The 12,439-nt window shown below is 38.6% G+C and overlaps 3 protein-coding genes across 4 annotated transcripts; 1 reads left to right on the forward strand and 2 right to left on the reverse strand.

Annotated features, from left to right (window-relative positions):
* Positions 1-173: 173 nt before the first annotated feature.
* LOC137712499 (ribulose-phosphate 3-epimerase, chloroplastic) lies at positions 174-3,647 on the forward strand. Its single transcript, XM_068451574.1, has 10 exons — positions 174-431; positions 842-956; positions 1,167-1,307; positions 1,393-1,506; positions 1,841-1,919; positions 2,483-2,592; positions 2,704-2,760; positions 2,964-3,033; positions 3,128-3,236; positions 3,469-3,647. Exons 1-9 carry the CDS (start codon positions 313-315, stop codon positions 3,175-3,177), a joined length of 855 nt encoding a protein of 284 aa, XP_068307675.1. The 5' UTR covers positions 174-312; the 3' UTR covers positions 3,178-3,236; positions 3,469-3,647.
* A 325-nt stretch (positions 3,648-3,972) lies between these two features.
* Positions 3,973-6,302, reverse strand: LOC137712500 (NEP1-interacting protein-like 2). 2 transcript variants are annotated; one of them, XM_068451576.1, is made up of 5 exons: positions 6,010-6,302; positions 5,468-5,646; positions 5,122-5,202; positions 4,618-4,764; positions 3,973-4,342 (listed from the first exon to the last, which is right to left on the reverse strand). In XM_068451576.1, exons 1-5 carry the CDS (start codon positions 6,236-6,238, stop codon positions 4,220-4,222), a joined length of 759 nt encoding a protein of 252 aa, XP_068307677.1. In that variant the 5' UTR covers positions 6,239-6,302; the 3' UTR covers positions 3,973-4,219. The 2 variants fall into 2 exon arrangements, with proteins under 2 accessions (XP_068307677.1, XP_068307676.1); XM_068451575.1 differs by having other exon boundaries at positions 4,618-4,767.
* Positions 6,303-10,518: 4,216 nt separating this feature from the next.
* LOC137712392 (putative pentatricopeptide repeat-containing protein At1g74400) lies at positions 10,519-12,096 on the reverse strand. The gene has a single exon (XM_068451479.1). The coding sequence runs from the start codon at positions 12,094-12,096 to the stop codon at positions 10,519-10,521; it is 1,578 nt and encodes a 525-aa protein (XP_068307580.1).
* Positions 12,097-12,439: the final 343 nt, after the last annotated feature.

Here is a 12,439-nt window from a genome sequence, read left to right on the forward strand (position 1 = left end):
AAACAAACTAAGAAAAAGAGTGAACCAAACCGTGTTTGCCCACTCGCAAGTTTACACAATCACAAGCAAAGCACGAAAGAGCGCCAACCATTTCAGATAAGAAAATCCCAACAAAAAACTGCGAGGACGACACGTGTCGGCCGCACGTTTTTTCTTCCTAAATTTCTCCGAGATTTTCCGATCCTCTCTGCAGAAAGATTGGTGGGAAGTAAATTGAAGACAGAAAAGAAAAAAAGACCGAACCGTTCTCTCTCACTACGCCGTCGAACTGACCGTTGAAGCCAGAGAGACAGAGATTCAGACGTGGTAAACATGTCGGCTGCTTCACTTTGTTCGTCAACTCTCAAGTCCCAGCAGATTAGCGGACTCGGGGGAGGTCTTAAGCTTCAAAAACCATCTGTTTCTCAACCCAGTTCTCTTACCTTCACAAGGTATTGCTTTTTTGATTTGGTTAACGTTTTTTCGTTTGAATTCCAATTGGGTTTGGTTTTGTTTGTCGGATTATGAAGGCGAGGATAGAAAGATTTGTGCTTTCGGATGAGACCCAGCTGAGGAAAGTAGTATAACGTTAAGAAATTGCTGTTCTTTTAGATTTGCCATTAAGAAGTTTGAGATGGGAATATTTTCGAATGTATTCATTTGATTTTCTTTGTAAAAAGCCGAATTCTTTGCTTGGATTGATGTTCTGGTTATTGAATTTAATGATCTGGTATTTGAATTTTGTGCCTGATGTTTTGTAATTAAGCTTGGCAGAACTTGAAGTGCAAACAATTGAGGGGAAACAGGAAAAGAATGATCATTTCCGTTTCTGATATTGCTTCTGTTATCGTTCCGATTTCAGGAGGAGAAGTAGGACTCTGGTGAAAGCTTCATCTCGGGTTGATAAATTCTCGAAAAGTGATATCATTGTTTCACCATCTATTCTTTCTGCTAACTTTGCCAAGTTGGGAGAGCAGGTTCTTTTCTGTTTTTTATTCTTTGTCAGCATATATTTCTTTTTCGGTTTCTGGATTGTAGGCGAAAACATGGGTTTTGTAAACCTTGAATTGTTTATCATATGTTTTACTGCAAAAACTTCGTTTAAGAAAGATGTTCATCAGATTTTCCAATGTAGAAATATAAGATTGAAACTCTTAGCATTAGAGTTTGACTCTCACTTTATCTAGGTAAAAGCTGTAGAGTTGGCAGGTTGTGACTGGATTCATGTTGATGTGATGGATGGCCGTTTTGTTCCAAATATTACCATTGGACCTCTTGTGGTTGATGCTTTGCGCCCTGTGACAGACCTTCCTTTGGACGTGCATCTGGTATTTTTCGTTCTGCTGGTTTTGATATCTATTAGATACGCTTTGAATAAAAAGCAATGGCTAATGTGAAATTGAAGCGGTGCAGATGATCGTGGAGCCTGAGCAGCGAGTGCCAGATTTTATCAAAGCTGGAGCAGACATAGTCAGTGTTCATGCTGAACAATCTTCCACCATCCATTTGCACCGTTCAGTTAATCAGGTAAGGTTTCCCTCGTATCCTTGTGATTGCATACTTGTTAAAGAACTGATGTAGCTGCATTACTGTTCTGAATTTGGTTAGTGTTATCTTGTCTCTTCTTCGAGTTCATGGGATGTAATATTCCAGTGGGTTGTGAGAAGTGAAGAAGTATGATATACATAGATGGTAAATCGAAGCTAGGGCTACAAGCCTACACGGTCCAATTTAGTTGTTTTTCTTTTTTTAATAGAATGCATTTAAGCGTATCCCTGCAATCGTGAAATTTTTACCAGAAAAGAATATGGTTTGTACCACGAAATCATTTTAGTAATCCTATACTTTCGCTGTAATTCAGATAAAGAGTCTGGGAGCTAAAGCTGGAGTTGTGCTCAACCCTGGTACCCCTCTAACGGCAATTGAGTATATCCTCGATGGTGAGTTTCTCTTTTGGATATAATACACGTTCTGATTCTTTTTGGGGATATAATCGTGGGGGTGCTTTATAAAATTGATTCTTAATGATATTACATGGTCAAGGCTCGTTCCCCTATGTGGTGTATTTTGCGTGTATGAGATCACGAATGGTTTCATACCTAGCCTACCCGAGAGACTAAGCTCCAAACAGCTGAAGTAGTAATAAAAAAGGTGAAGAAAATCTGAATAGTAAGACTGCAAAAGGATTCGAACTTATAGTTTGTAGGGAGGGTATTGATTCTTAACGATATTGACAGGTGAGGAGTTTGACAGAAATTGAGCAGAAACTACTTGTTCTAGTACAGCTATTGTAGATAAGTAAATGTCGCATAAAGGCAAACTTATATTCGAAATTCTGCCAGAATACTCCTCCTGTTCTCAGTCAATTTTGCATTTTACATGATGAGTGAATGCATGGGAAGGGAGAGTACAATAAGAAAAGACGATTGTTGCTCATTATTAACTCATCTGATATATCATATGGTGAAACGGGGTGATATTGATTTTCTTTTTCATGATTCAGTGGTTGATCTGGTCTTGATTATGTCGGTAAACCCTGGCTTTGGTGGGCAGAGCTTCATAGAAAGCCAAGTGAAGAAAATTGCAGACTTGAGAAGAATATGTGTGGAGAAAGTATAATCCCGATTCACATTGATTTAATCTCTCTCTCCCGATGTGGGATTCCATTCATACACTTTATGTGAACGCAAGAGGTACTCACAGGTTTGCTTGTTATTACTGCAGGGAGTGAACCCATGGATTGAAGTAGATGGCGGAGTTGGTCCAGCAAATGCATACAAGGTATGTGGACCAAGTTAATGTACGTGTTATAAATAATGTGACGTGTGTCGTGCTGAGAGCTTTCATAGGATGTAACTAAATCGACAAAAAGAACAAATTAGTCGTGTTGACTAATTGAACATGAACACATTTGTTAAGTGTCAAAGTTGTTGCACGATTTCGGATGTAATGAATCCAGTTTCAAATGCTTTCTGTTGTGGCAGGTTATTGAGGCCGGAGCTAATGCTCTTGTTGCTGGTTCTGCTGTCTTTGGAGCAAAAGATTACGCTGAAGGTACAGATCACACAGATCTCAGAACCTATATTGTTAGTCCAGATGAGCTAATCGACTTATATCTTGACATTGGTTTTTATTTGCAATCTTGCAGCTATAAAAGGAATCAAGACCAGCAAAAGGCCTGTAGCAGTTGCAGTGTGAAATGACCTCCAAATGATCGTGTTGTTTTCAAAACGTGAATCCATTTTCGTCGTTGCCATGTAAGCCATCTTCTCACTCATTCGAGTTTCTGACTAAATGAATTTTTCGGAATATGAAAATTTTCAATCTGTGGTGGGATTACTGCATAAGTTGTCTGCTTAAAATTGATCTGGTTGACGGACTTGAATTTCTGCACATCATGCACGGCTCTTTGAAAGTTTGAAGCATGAGTTTGGTTCCGTTCTGAAAATTTTCGTGACTAACCCAGATAAGTTGTCTTCATATCTGCAGACATTTACGTACGGGCTAGGAAGCATACTCATCACATCATCTTCTCCTCCGATGTGCTTTCGGTTCAAGCAACTAAGTCTGCGGTTCGCCTACGATGCGTAGGTTCTGTACCATTTCCCTGGCTATGTATGTAACAGATCATTCCAATCTTAATGAAATGAAACGAATTGTTGATTGAATACTAGTGTCCACGAGAGGTTGTAGCTCAAGTAATTAAGAGGATTATCCTCGCCCTGAAGTCCCGTGCTCGAGTCCTCCCTCCTTTACTTAAGAGGATAACGCTTGCATTAAAACAGACACCAAGAAAAAGATGTTGAGTATATGAAACATCAATTCCGTGTTAGGGAATCTCAAATGGATGGAGCAACAAACAAGGTTGTCATATGGTAGTAATAGAGAAGATACCCTGACCCAACGGAATCAAACACGCGACCTCGCGGTAATCAGACACAAGACCTCGTTCTCGGTTCAATTCAATGAAAGAAAAGGAATATTCATCACACATGCTAAAAGATTCAGTCTCTTTACTATATTTCTGAAATTTTCTTGGTCAATATTCTTATCGACATGGTTCAATATCCACTGCATCTCTAAAGGGTGCGTATACATAAAACGGAACATCTTCAATACATCACCACAAACCAAGCTATATACAGTTTTCACAAATCCAAATACGAATTTACATAATCACTAAGGGGATAAAAACTTTACTTTGTAACTCCTTTGTGATAAAAATCAACCTGTGTTTTGTTCACACATCTCGTCGGCATAGAGGGCACAAAGCGTGTCTGCTGAGCCACTTGTCCACGCACGCCAAGTGAAACGTATGCTGACACAGGGGCAGCGTCCTCACAATTTCTCCTACTTCAACATCCTGCAGAAACCACATTGTTGTTGTTAAGATTCAGATAGTGCCCTTTTCAGTTAATAAGAAGTGAATTACATTGACTATACGTGCGTAAGGAAACTGAGCTGTTCGTACCTTGATGATAAATACAGAGACATACAAAATTAAGATTTAAGTATCGATTAATCAGTTACCATAGTTTAATCTTCCAAATATGAGAATATCTCTACTGTCGTTGCCGCAAAACTGCTTGCAAACTATAATAGACAAAAAGTTCAAGTCATCTTAGAAAGAGTTATAACCTGCAAACATATCGTACAGCAGCAACCCCGAGCTGCCTTGGTATCCTCCGAAACTACATGAGATGGTAGTTTGTTCATAACATTCCTTGACAACCCCCTGGTTTCAGCTCCTCCATAGACATTATGGTTAAGATCAGCAAGGGGAACCTGCTAATTCCAGCTTAACAAAATCAGATAAATACCAATTGCGCAAAGGAACATCAGAGTTTTGATCACTAAACATGTTTTTTAACTTTCAAAACAGTCAAATTGGTATACTCGGGGTCAGCGGCTGAGGTTCTGAATTCAACAACTACCGAGCCATATGAAATTGTAGCAATAAAAAGTTTGGGAGGCCAGATGCAATCTGGGAACTAAAAATAACAGCCGCGATAGAAGGGGAAACCCAAAAAACTTGCTAGCATCGAACTAAACTAGACAACTTCTATATGCAGCCACAAAATATATCATCATTCAAATGATATTGCCTTCTAAACATAAGCGAAGGGAAAAAAGAGTGGAAACCTGGTTGGCAAGTCCCACTTCCGGCAGTGCTAAGTTTACCTCCTCGAATCTCCAACAGATAAGCTCCTCTGTAATTTCTGCCTGAATGCAAAGATAGTTAATCGGTCCAACTACTTCCATAAAACCGATAGAAACCACGATGATACAACACTATGCATGTATATCCTTAACCATGCGTCCATCGTTGTATCTTCAGCTTATATACCATATTTTAAAAATCATGGATCATTCAATTTTAACCTAAAAACCGAGATCATGACCGGTTCTTAGCAGGTCAGATTCTCATGAACAGCTACACATGTGAACAAATAAAGAGAAACAGATACCTCAAAGCTTAATAGCTCACCATCAATGAAGATCTCCGAGCGCCAGGCCGGCCTAGACACAGTAAATCGCGCGACGCCTCTAAAAGCTCAACAGACAGTACCGCCCCAGCAACAGCACCCAATCCAGCTCCACGGACAACACCACTATCAGAAGCCTTCCCAGCTAAAGCACCAGCAATACCTCCTGTGAAAAATCCAGCTGCAACAAAAAGGACAATAATGTAAAAATGCATATCAAACCCCATTAATTTAGAAAGAAAAACAGAGTATCAATCACGGGCAGTGATGAATTTATGGGAACAACAACATCAATTATCTAGATATTTAAAATAATTAAATTCCACATTAGATCACTTATAATAAAAAAACAAAAAACAAAAAACAAAAAAAAACTGACGACCAGATAAAAAATTCAACAAAAAATTATTTCAAGAAATTAAAACGCAAACCCTTTAAAAATAACCAAAACCCACAAGCTCAAATCATATTTAATAAACAAAACAAAATTAAAATTGAAAGAGGAAAGCAAGAAAAAATAATAAATAAATGAAAATAAAAATACCAAGAGCAAAAATTAAAACCAGAGCCCCAGCAACGAAGTTGACGATGAGGAGCGGAACGCGTTGAACGACTCCGACTCTTTGGAGCTCTCCGCTCTCCATAACGGCCAAAAAGGGCGTCGGATTGCTCGAAAGTTGGGGGCTTTTTGCTGCTGCTCCAGAAAACCGCTTGTACAAAATAAAGTACAGGTAACAGAAATAATAATAAAGATTAAATATTTGGGATACCATTTATCTGTAATTAATGGATTGGATACCCTAGGACCTAGGTCATGAATCGTGACAGAACAACTTAATCGCAGAATGTGATAATGACGTAGATGGAGGGGCCGTTTCCTTACAAGATAATTCTTTTTGGAATTAATTTGGGTCTCGATGAGGAGTTACTTCTCAATTCACTGACCGATTTCTGAAATTTTATGCTTATAATTGAAATAATTTGTATTGTAATTTATTCTGTAAAGATTATTTTTTGTAAAGTATATCAAATATGAGGTTATTTGGTCATTAAATTTTATAAAAATAGATAGATGAATTTGATAAAAAATTACGAATTGTATATTTATTTGCTACAATTTACTAACTGAACAACTTTAGTTTAAGTTGATTTTGTTTTTTTTTTTTTTTTTTGCTGAGATCATCTTAATAGAATAATTTGTAATATAAACCGTTTCAATTATGAACATGAAGTTCTGTAAACTGACCACTGAGTAAACAGTCGCGTGCAATCATTTTCGATAAGCGTTGTCCAAACCTAATACAGGAGCCAAGTTTGTGTGTATTGGTAGCTTTGTCGCTTGGTTTTTTTTTTTTTTTTTTTTTAATAAACGATATTATCTACATTAGATTAGTAATAATGTGATTTTGAATCGTTTTTGGCAATAATTGAATCGATTTTACATTATCCGCCCGAGCAATCGAGGTCGTTGAATGAGTAGAATTTTAGACCGTTGAAGAACAAAATGGTTGAAATAATTTTCAATTATTATTGAGAAATAATATTGTGATTTTAATCATAATGTTATCTCTTAGTAATATATTAAATTATTTGAACCTAATATTTGTCTAAATCCCAATTGATTTGAATGATGATGGAATATGAGGATATGCATTAAGGCATGGTATTAGATAACAACATGCAAAGATATTGGGGATACGTTTTGCACATGTGGTATTGCTTTGGCCACGTGACACATGCATAATTAGGACTCCTATGCAAAGTGTTATTTGATGGTAAATGGCATCTCAAGTGATTAGCTGATATTGCAATTAAATTGCATGCATGGTTGCACATGTGTCGTGGGAAGGAAAGCATTATAGTTTGCATTGGGAGTCTTGGTTATGAATGACAGCTTAATGTGATAAAGCAAGGCTACTGATGGAGTTTTGATAATGAGGTAAGAAGCCTAGGTGGGCTAGGCTTCTGATGTGATATGATAAGCCTAGATAGGTTTTTATCTTCTTTGAAAAGTCACAAACAATAATCTAAAGGATATGCTTTGGCTTCTGACACGGATCAATCTAAGGCCCGCGAGTAAGAGTTGCAGTTGGACTCTACGAAATATCATTTAATGCTAAACAAAAAGTACGGATGCTATAAGCCTATAAATACAAAGTCGCAGGCAACATCTAGGGCCCCTCCAATTCAACACACCAACCACCATGCGTAAACTCTCGCTCTACGCAAAACCTCTCAACAACCTTGATATTTTTATTTTCTTTTTTCGCCAACACATCTTCAGTTTGGATAAACAACACTATGAATGCAACTGGTGACATCTTCAGTTTGGATAAACAGCACTGTTGCCGTAGAATCAGCCGACCGCAAAGCACATTCAGTTTGGATAAAGAGCACTATGTCGAGGCCGACTGGTTATCTATCCAAGTCTCAGTCGAGAAGGATTTTCAAATCCTTATTTGCAGAGGTCATCCAAGTTAGCCTCGACGCAGTGCTGTTTATCCAAGTCGGCCTCGACGCGGTGCTGTTTATCCAAACTAAAGGTGTTCCGCGGTCGGCTGATTCTACGGCAACAATGTTGTTTATCTAAACTGAAGATGTCACTGGTTGCCTTCATAGTGCTGTTTATCTAAACTGAAGATGTGTTGGTGGAAAAAGAAAATAAAAATCCCAAGGTTATTGAGAGGTTTCGCATAGAGCGAGAGTTTGCACGTGGCAGTTTGTGTGTTGAATTGGAGGGGCACTAGATGTTGCTTGCGACTCTGTATTTATAGGCTTATAACATCCATACTTTTTTCTTGGCACGTCATGATATTTCGTAGAGTCCAACTGCAACTCTAACTCACAGGCCTTAAATTGATACGTGTCAGAAGCCAAAGCATATCCTTCAGATTATTGTTTGTGATTTTTCAAACAAGATAAAAACCTATCTAGGCTTATCACATCACATCAGAAGCCTAGCCCACCTAGGCTTTTTACCTCATCATCAAAACTCCATCAGCAGCCTTGCTTTATCCCATTAATCTGTCATTCATAACCAAGACTACCAGTGCAAACTATAAAGCTTTCTTTCCCACGACACCTGTGTAACCATGCATGCAATTTAATTGCAATATCAGCTAATCACTTGAGATGCCATCTACCATCAAATACCACTTTGCATAGGAGTCCTAATTATGCATGTGTCACGTGGCCAAAGCAATACCACATATGCAAAATGTATCCCCAATATCTTTGCATGCTGTTATCTGATACCATGCCTTAATGCATATCCCCATATTCCATCATCATTCAAATCAATTGGGATTTAGACAAATATTAGGTTCAAATAATTTAATATATTACTAAGAGGTTGAAATAATTTTCAATTATTATTGAAAAATAATATTGTGATTTTAATCATAATGTTATCTCTTAGTAATATATTAAATTATTTGAACCTAATATTTGTCTAAATCCCAATTGATTTGAATGATGTTGGAATATGGGGATATGCATTAAGGCATGGTATTAGATAACAACATGCAAATATACTGGGGATACGTTTTGCATACGTAGTATTGCTTTGGCCACGTGACACATGCATAATTAGGACTTCTATGCAAAGTGGTATTTGATGGTAGATGGCATCTCAGGTGATTAGCTGATATTGCAAGTAAATTGCATGCATGGTTGCACAGGTGTCGTGGGAAAGAAAACTTTATAGTTTGCATTGGGAGTCTTGGTTATGAATGACAACTTAATGGGATAAAGCAAGGCTACTGATGGAGTTTTGATGATGAGGTAAGAAGCCTAGGTGGGCTAGGCTTCTGATGTGATATGATAAGCCTCGATAGGTTTTTATCTTGTTTGAAAAGTCACAAACAATAATCTAAAGGATAAGCTTTGGCTTCTGACACGGATCAATCTAAGGCCCGCGAGTTAGAGTTGCAGTTGGACTCTACGAAATATCATTTAATGCCAAGCAAAAAGTACGGATGCTATAAGCCTATAAATACAGAGTCGCAGGCAACATCTAGGGCCCCTCCAATTCAGCATACCAACCGCCATGCGCAAACTCTCGCTCTACGCAAAACCTCTCAACAACCTTGGGATTTTACACTATCGGCTCAATTGCTCGAGCCAATAGTGTAAAATCGGGTCCAAATACAAGTGAAGATGAATACTATTAAACTGTAGTACTAAGTGGCCGCTTCATCACTTAGTTGCTTTGCTCGTAAAATCTTGGAGGTTTTTAGGGTATAAATTAATATGATAAGTTGCTATCGAACTTATTATTCATCAGATTTTGATTTAAGATATTTTACCTACAAATCAAGAAAAATAAATAATAGTAGCACAAATTAAATTGAGGTATTTGTCGATTTCTCTTTCGAAATTGTAAGGAGCTGTCAATTTTCCTCCTAAATTTTAATTTTTAACCAATTATCCCCCCTAAACTTTTATAATTGGTCAATTTCTCCCTTGAGCTTTAATTTTGGCCGATAATCCCCCTTAACTTTTATAATTGGTCAATTTCTCCCCTAAAAAGGTAAATTTTCCTCTAATGTGAACAACATATTGTTTTTTTTTTCCTTCTTCTCTTCCGCTAGTTCACTCTATACACTTTTTGTTTAAATTTTAGGAGGAAGAATAAAGTGGATAGGGAAATTGGCCATTTATAAAAGTTTAGAAGAGGGGGGTAATCGGTTAAAATTAAAATTCAGGGGAGAAATTGGTCAATTATATAAGCTTAGGGGTGGGGTTAATCGGTTAAAATTAAAGTTAGAAAAAAAATTGACATCTTCTTACAAGTTCGGAGGGGAAAGGGGGAGGGGGTGGGGGGAACCGGCCAATCTCAATTAAATTTTACCTAATTTAAAACTTTTTTTAGCACATAGGTTAACAAATAATATTTATGTACTTTGCTATTCTTTATTTATTTTTCATTCAAGAACAAGCATAACGATATATTTAAAGTACCAATAACACCTCAAATTTTTAATGTGTTTCGTGGTTCTTCGGCTAATAAAAAATAGTACTAAAGTTGCATTACAACCTTCGTTTTCTCTCTTTAACACTCTTTTACGCTTGAAAGCTCAGGAGAGTAACCATAAGCTTTCATACTTGCAATCAACTGCCTGAGAATCTCATACATTTCAGTCCTCAAAGGGTGATCATCATCGGCCGAAACGAATTCACTGATGCTCCTTCCCACCTCGATCGAACTGCAACCGGGCGGCCTCCTTTGCTTCATTTGATCTCTAACAACCATCTTCCTATCCCACATGCCTTTGGCCGCATAGATGTTGGACAAAGCAACATCGTCGCCAGCATAAGTAGGCTCTAACTCGAGCAACTTTACCCTTACTTGTGAGCCAAGTTTAATATCTCTGTGGAGGCTGCACGCTCCGAGCAATGTTCTCCACATCACTGCGTTTGAAGGCCCTGTCATCTTCAGGATAAAATCATACGCTTCTTGTAGAAGCCCAGCTCGGCAGAATAGATCCACCATGCAGCCAAAGTGAGCTTCCCGGGGTTTCAAACCGTATACTTGGCTCATGCTTCTGAAATGCCACTTCCCTTCCTCCACCATCCCCGCGTGGCTGCAAGCCATTAAAACTCCTATGAAAGTAACGTCGTTAGGGACAACTACACCGCTTTCGAAATCACCACTCCTCTTGTTCTTCCTGGTGTTTTTACTTGCTTCTTTCATTTGTCCAAAAAGGGTAAGCGCTTCTTCTGCTTGTCCATGCAGTGCATGCCCCACAATCATCGATGTCCAAGTCATAACATCCTTCTCTCGTATCCCATCGAACAATCTCCTCGCCGTTCCAATGTCCCCGCATTTTGCATACATGTTGACAAGAGCATTGTTCAAGCATAAATCTGTATCGAACTCGTACTTATGACAGACATAAGCGTTAATCCACTCTCCCATTTCTAACGCTCCAAGATCAGCGCACGCTGAGAGAGCAACCGTCAATGTAACTTGATCGGGTTCCACATTGTGCATCTGCATCTGCCTGAACAGCTGAAGAGCTTCGTTAGGCTTCTGGTTGTCGACATACGCAGAAACCAAGGTGGTCCAGCAAACTATATTCTTGGAGGGTATTTCATCAAACACTAGGTGTGCATTCCCAACATCACCTGCAGCAGAATACATGTTCATAAGAGATGTTTGGAGGTAAACTATGGATTCAAACCCATACTTAAGCACAAGGGTATGGAATTGCTTTCCCTCGAGCGAGACGGACTTTTGGGTGCAAGCTTTGAGGACAAACAAGAGAGTGTAGCTATCGGTCGTGGCCGGGCTTTTTCGCAGTATGTCTCGAAAGAGCAAGAGAGCTTTGGTAGCGGAGTTGGATTTAAGGTAAGTCTTAAGGGTCTGGTTTGCTTTCGGCGGTTTGAGGTGTGTGTGAAGTTGGGTTTTTGGAAGATGAAAACGCGGAGATGGATTCGCTATCCTTGTTTTGCAGCGGCGGAGTTGAAAAGCTCCACTGCTCCGGTTGAGAATGGTGCTCGTCGAATCGGATACTGGAGAAGACGAACACGAAGAAGAGGAAGAAGAAAGTGGTCTTGAAATGGTGGCAGTGGAAGTGTGGGAGGTGACAACGAGTGTGTGTTTTGTACGGAAGAGCTGCTTCAACATTAGTGATTTTGTTCCTGTTATTTGGGAGACTTTCGTCCCAATAGTCTCGAGTGTTCCAACTTTTATTTTCTTAGTATGAAATAATATTCTTTTGATATCTGCTGCTAGGCTGCTAGGCTGCTAGGCTGCTAGCCGAGTTGGTGCATGATTTATAAATTATTCAGTAATTTCATACTAGTGGTAATTGGCAGTTAGGTTGGAGACTTGTTTTTATAGTTTCGAGCATTTCAATTTTTATTTTCTTAGTATGAAACAATATTCTTTTGATCTCCGCTGCCAACAGTTCTCGTTGGTGATAATCTGTAAATTCATGCGTAAAGCCATATTAATGGCAGCTGACAGT

The sequence above is a fragment of the Pyrus communis genome, chromosome 13 (genome assembly GCF_963583255.1).
Source record: "Pyrus communis chromosome 13, drPyrComm1.1, whole genome shotgun sequence".
Classification (NCBI taxonomy): domain Eukaryota; kingdom Viridiplantae; phylum Streptophyta; class Magnoliopsida; order Rosales; family Rosaceae; genus Pyrus; species Pyrus communis.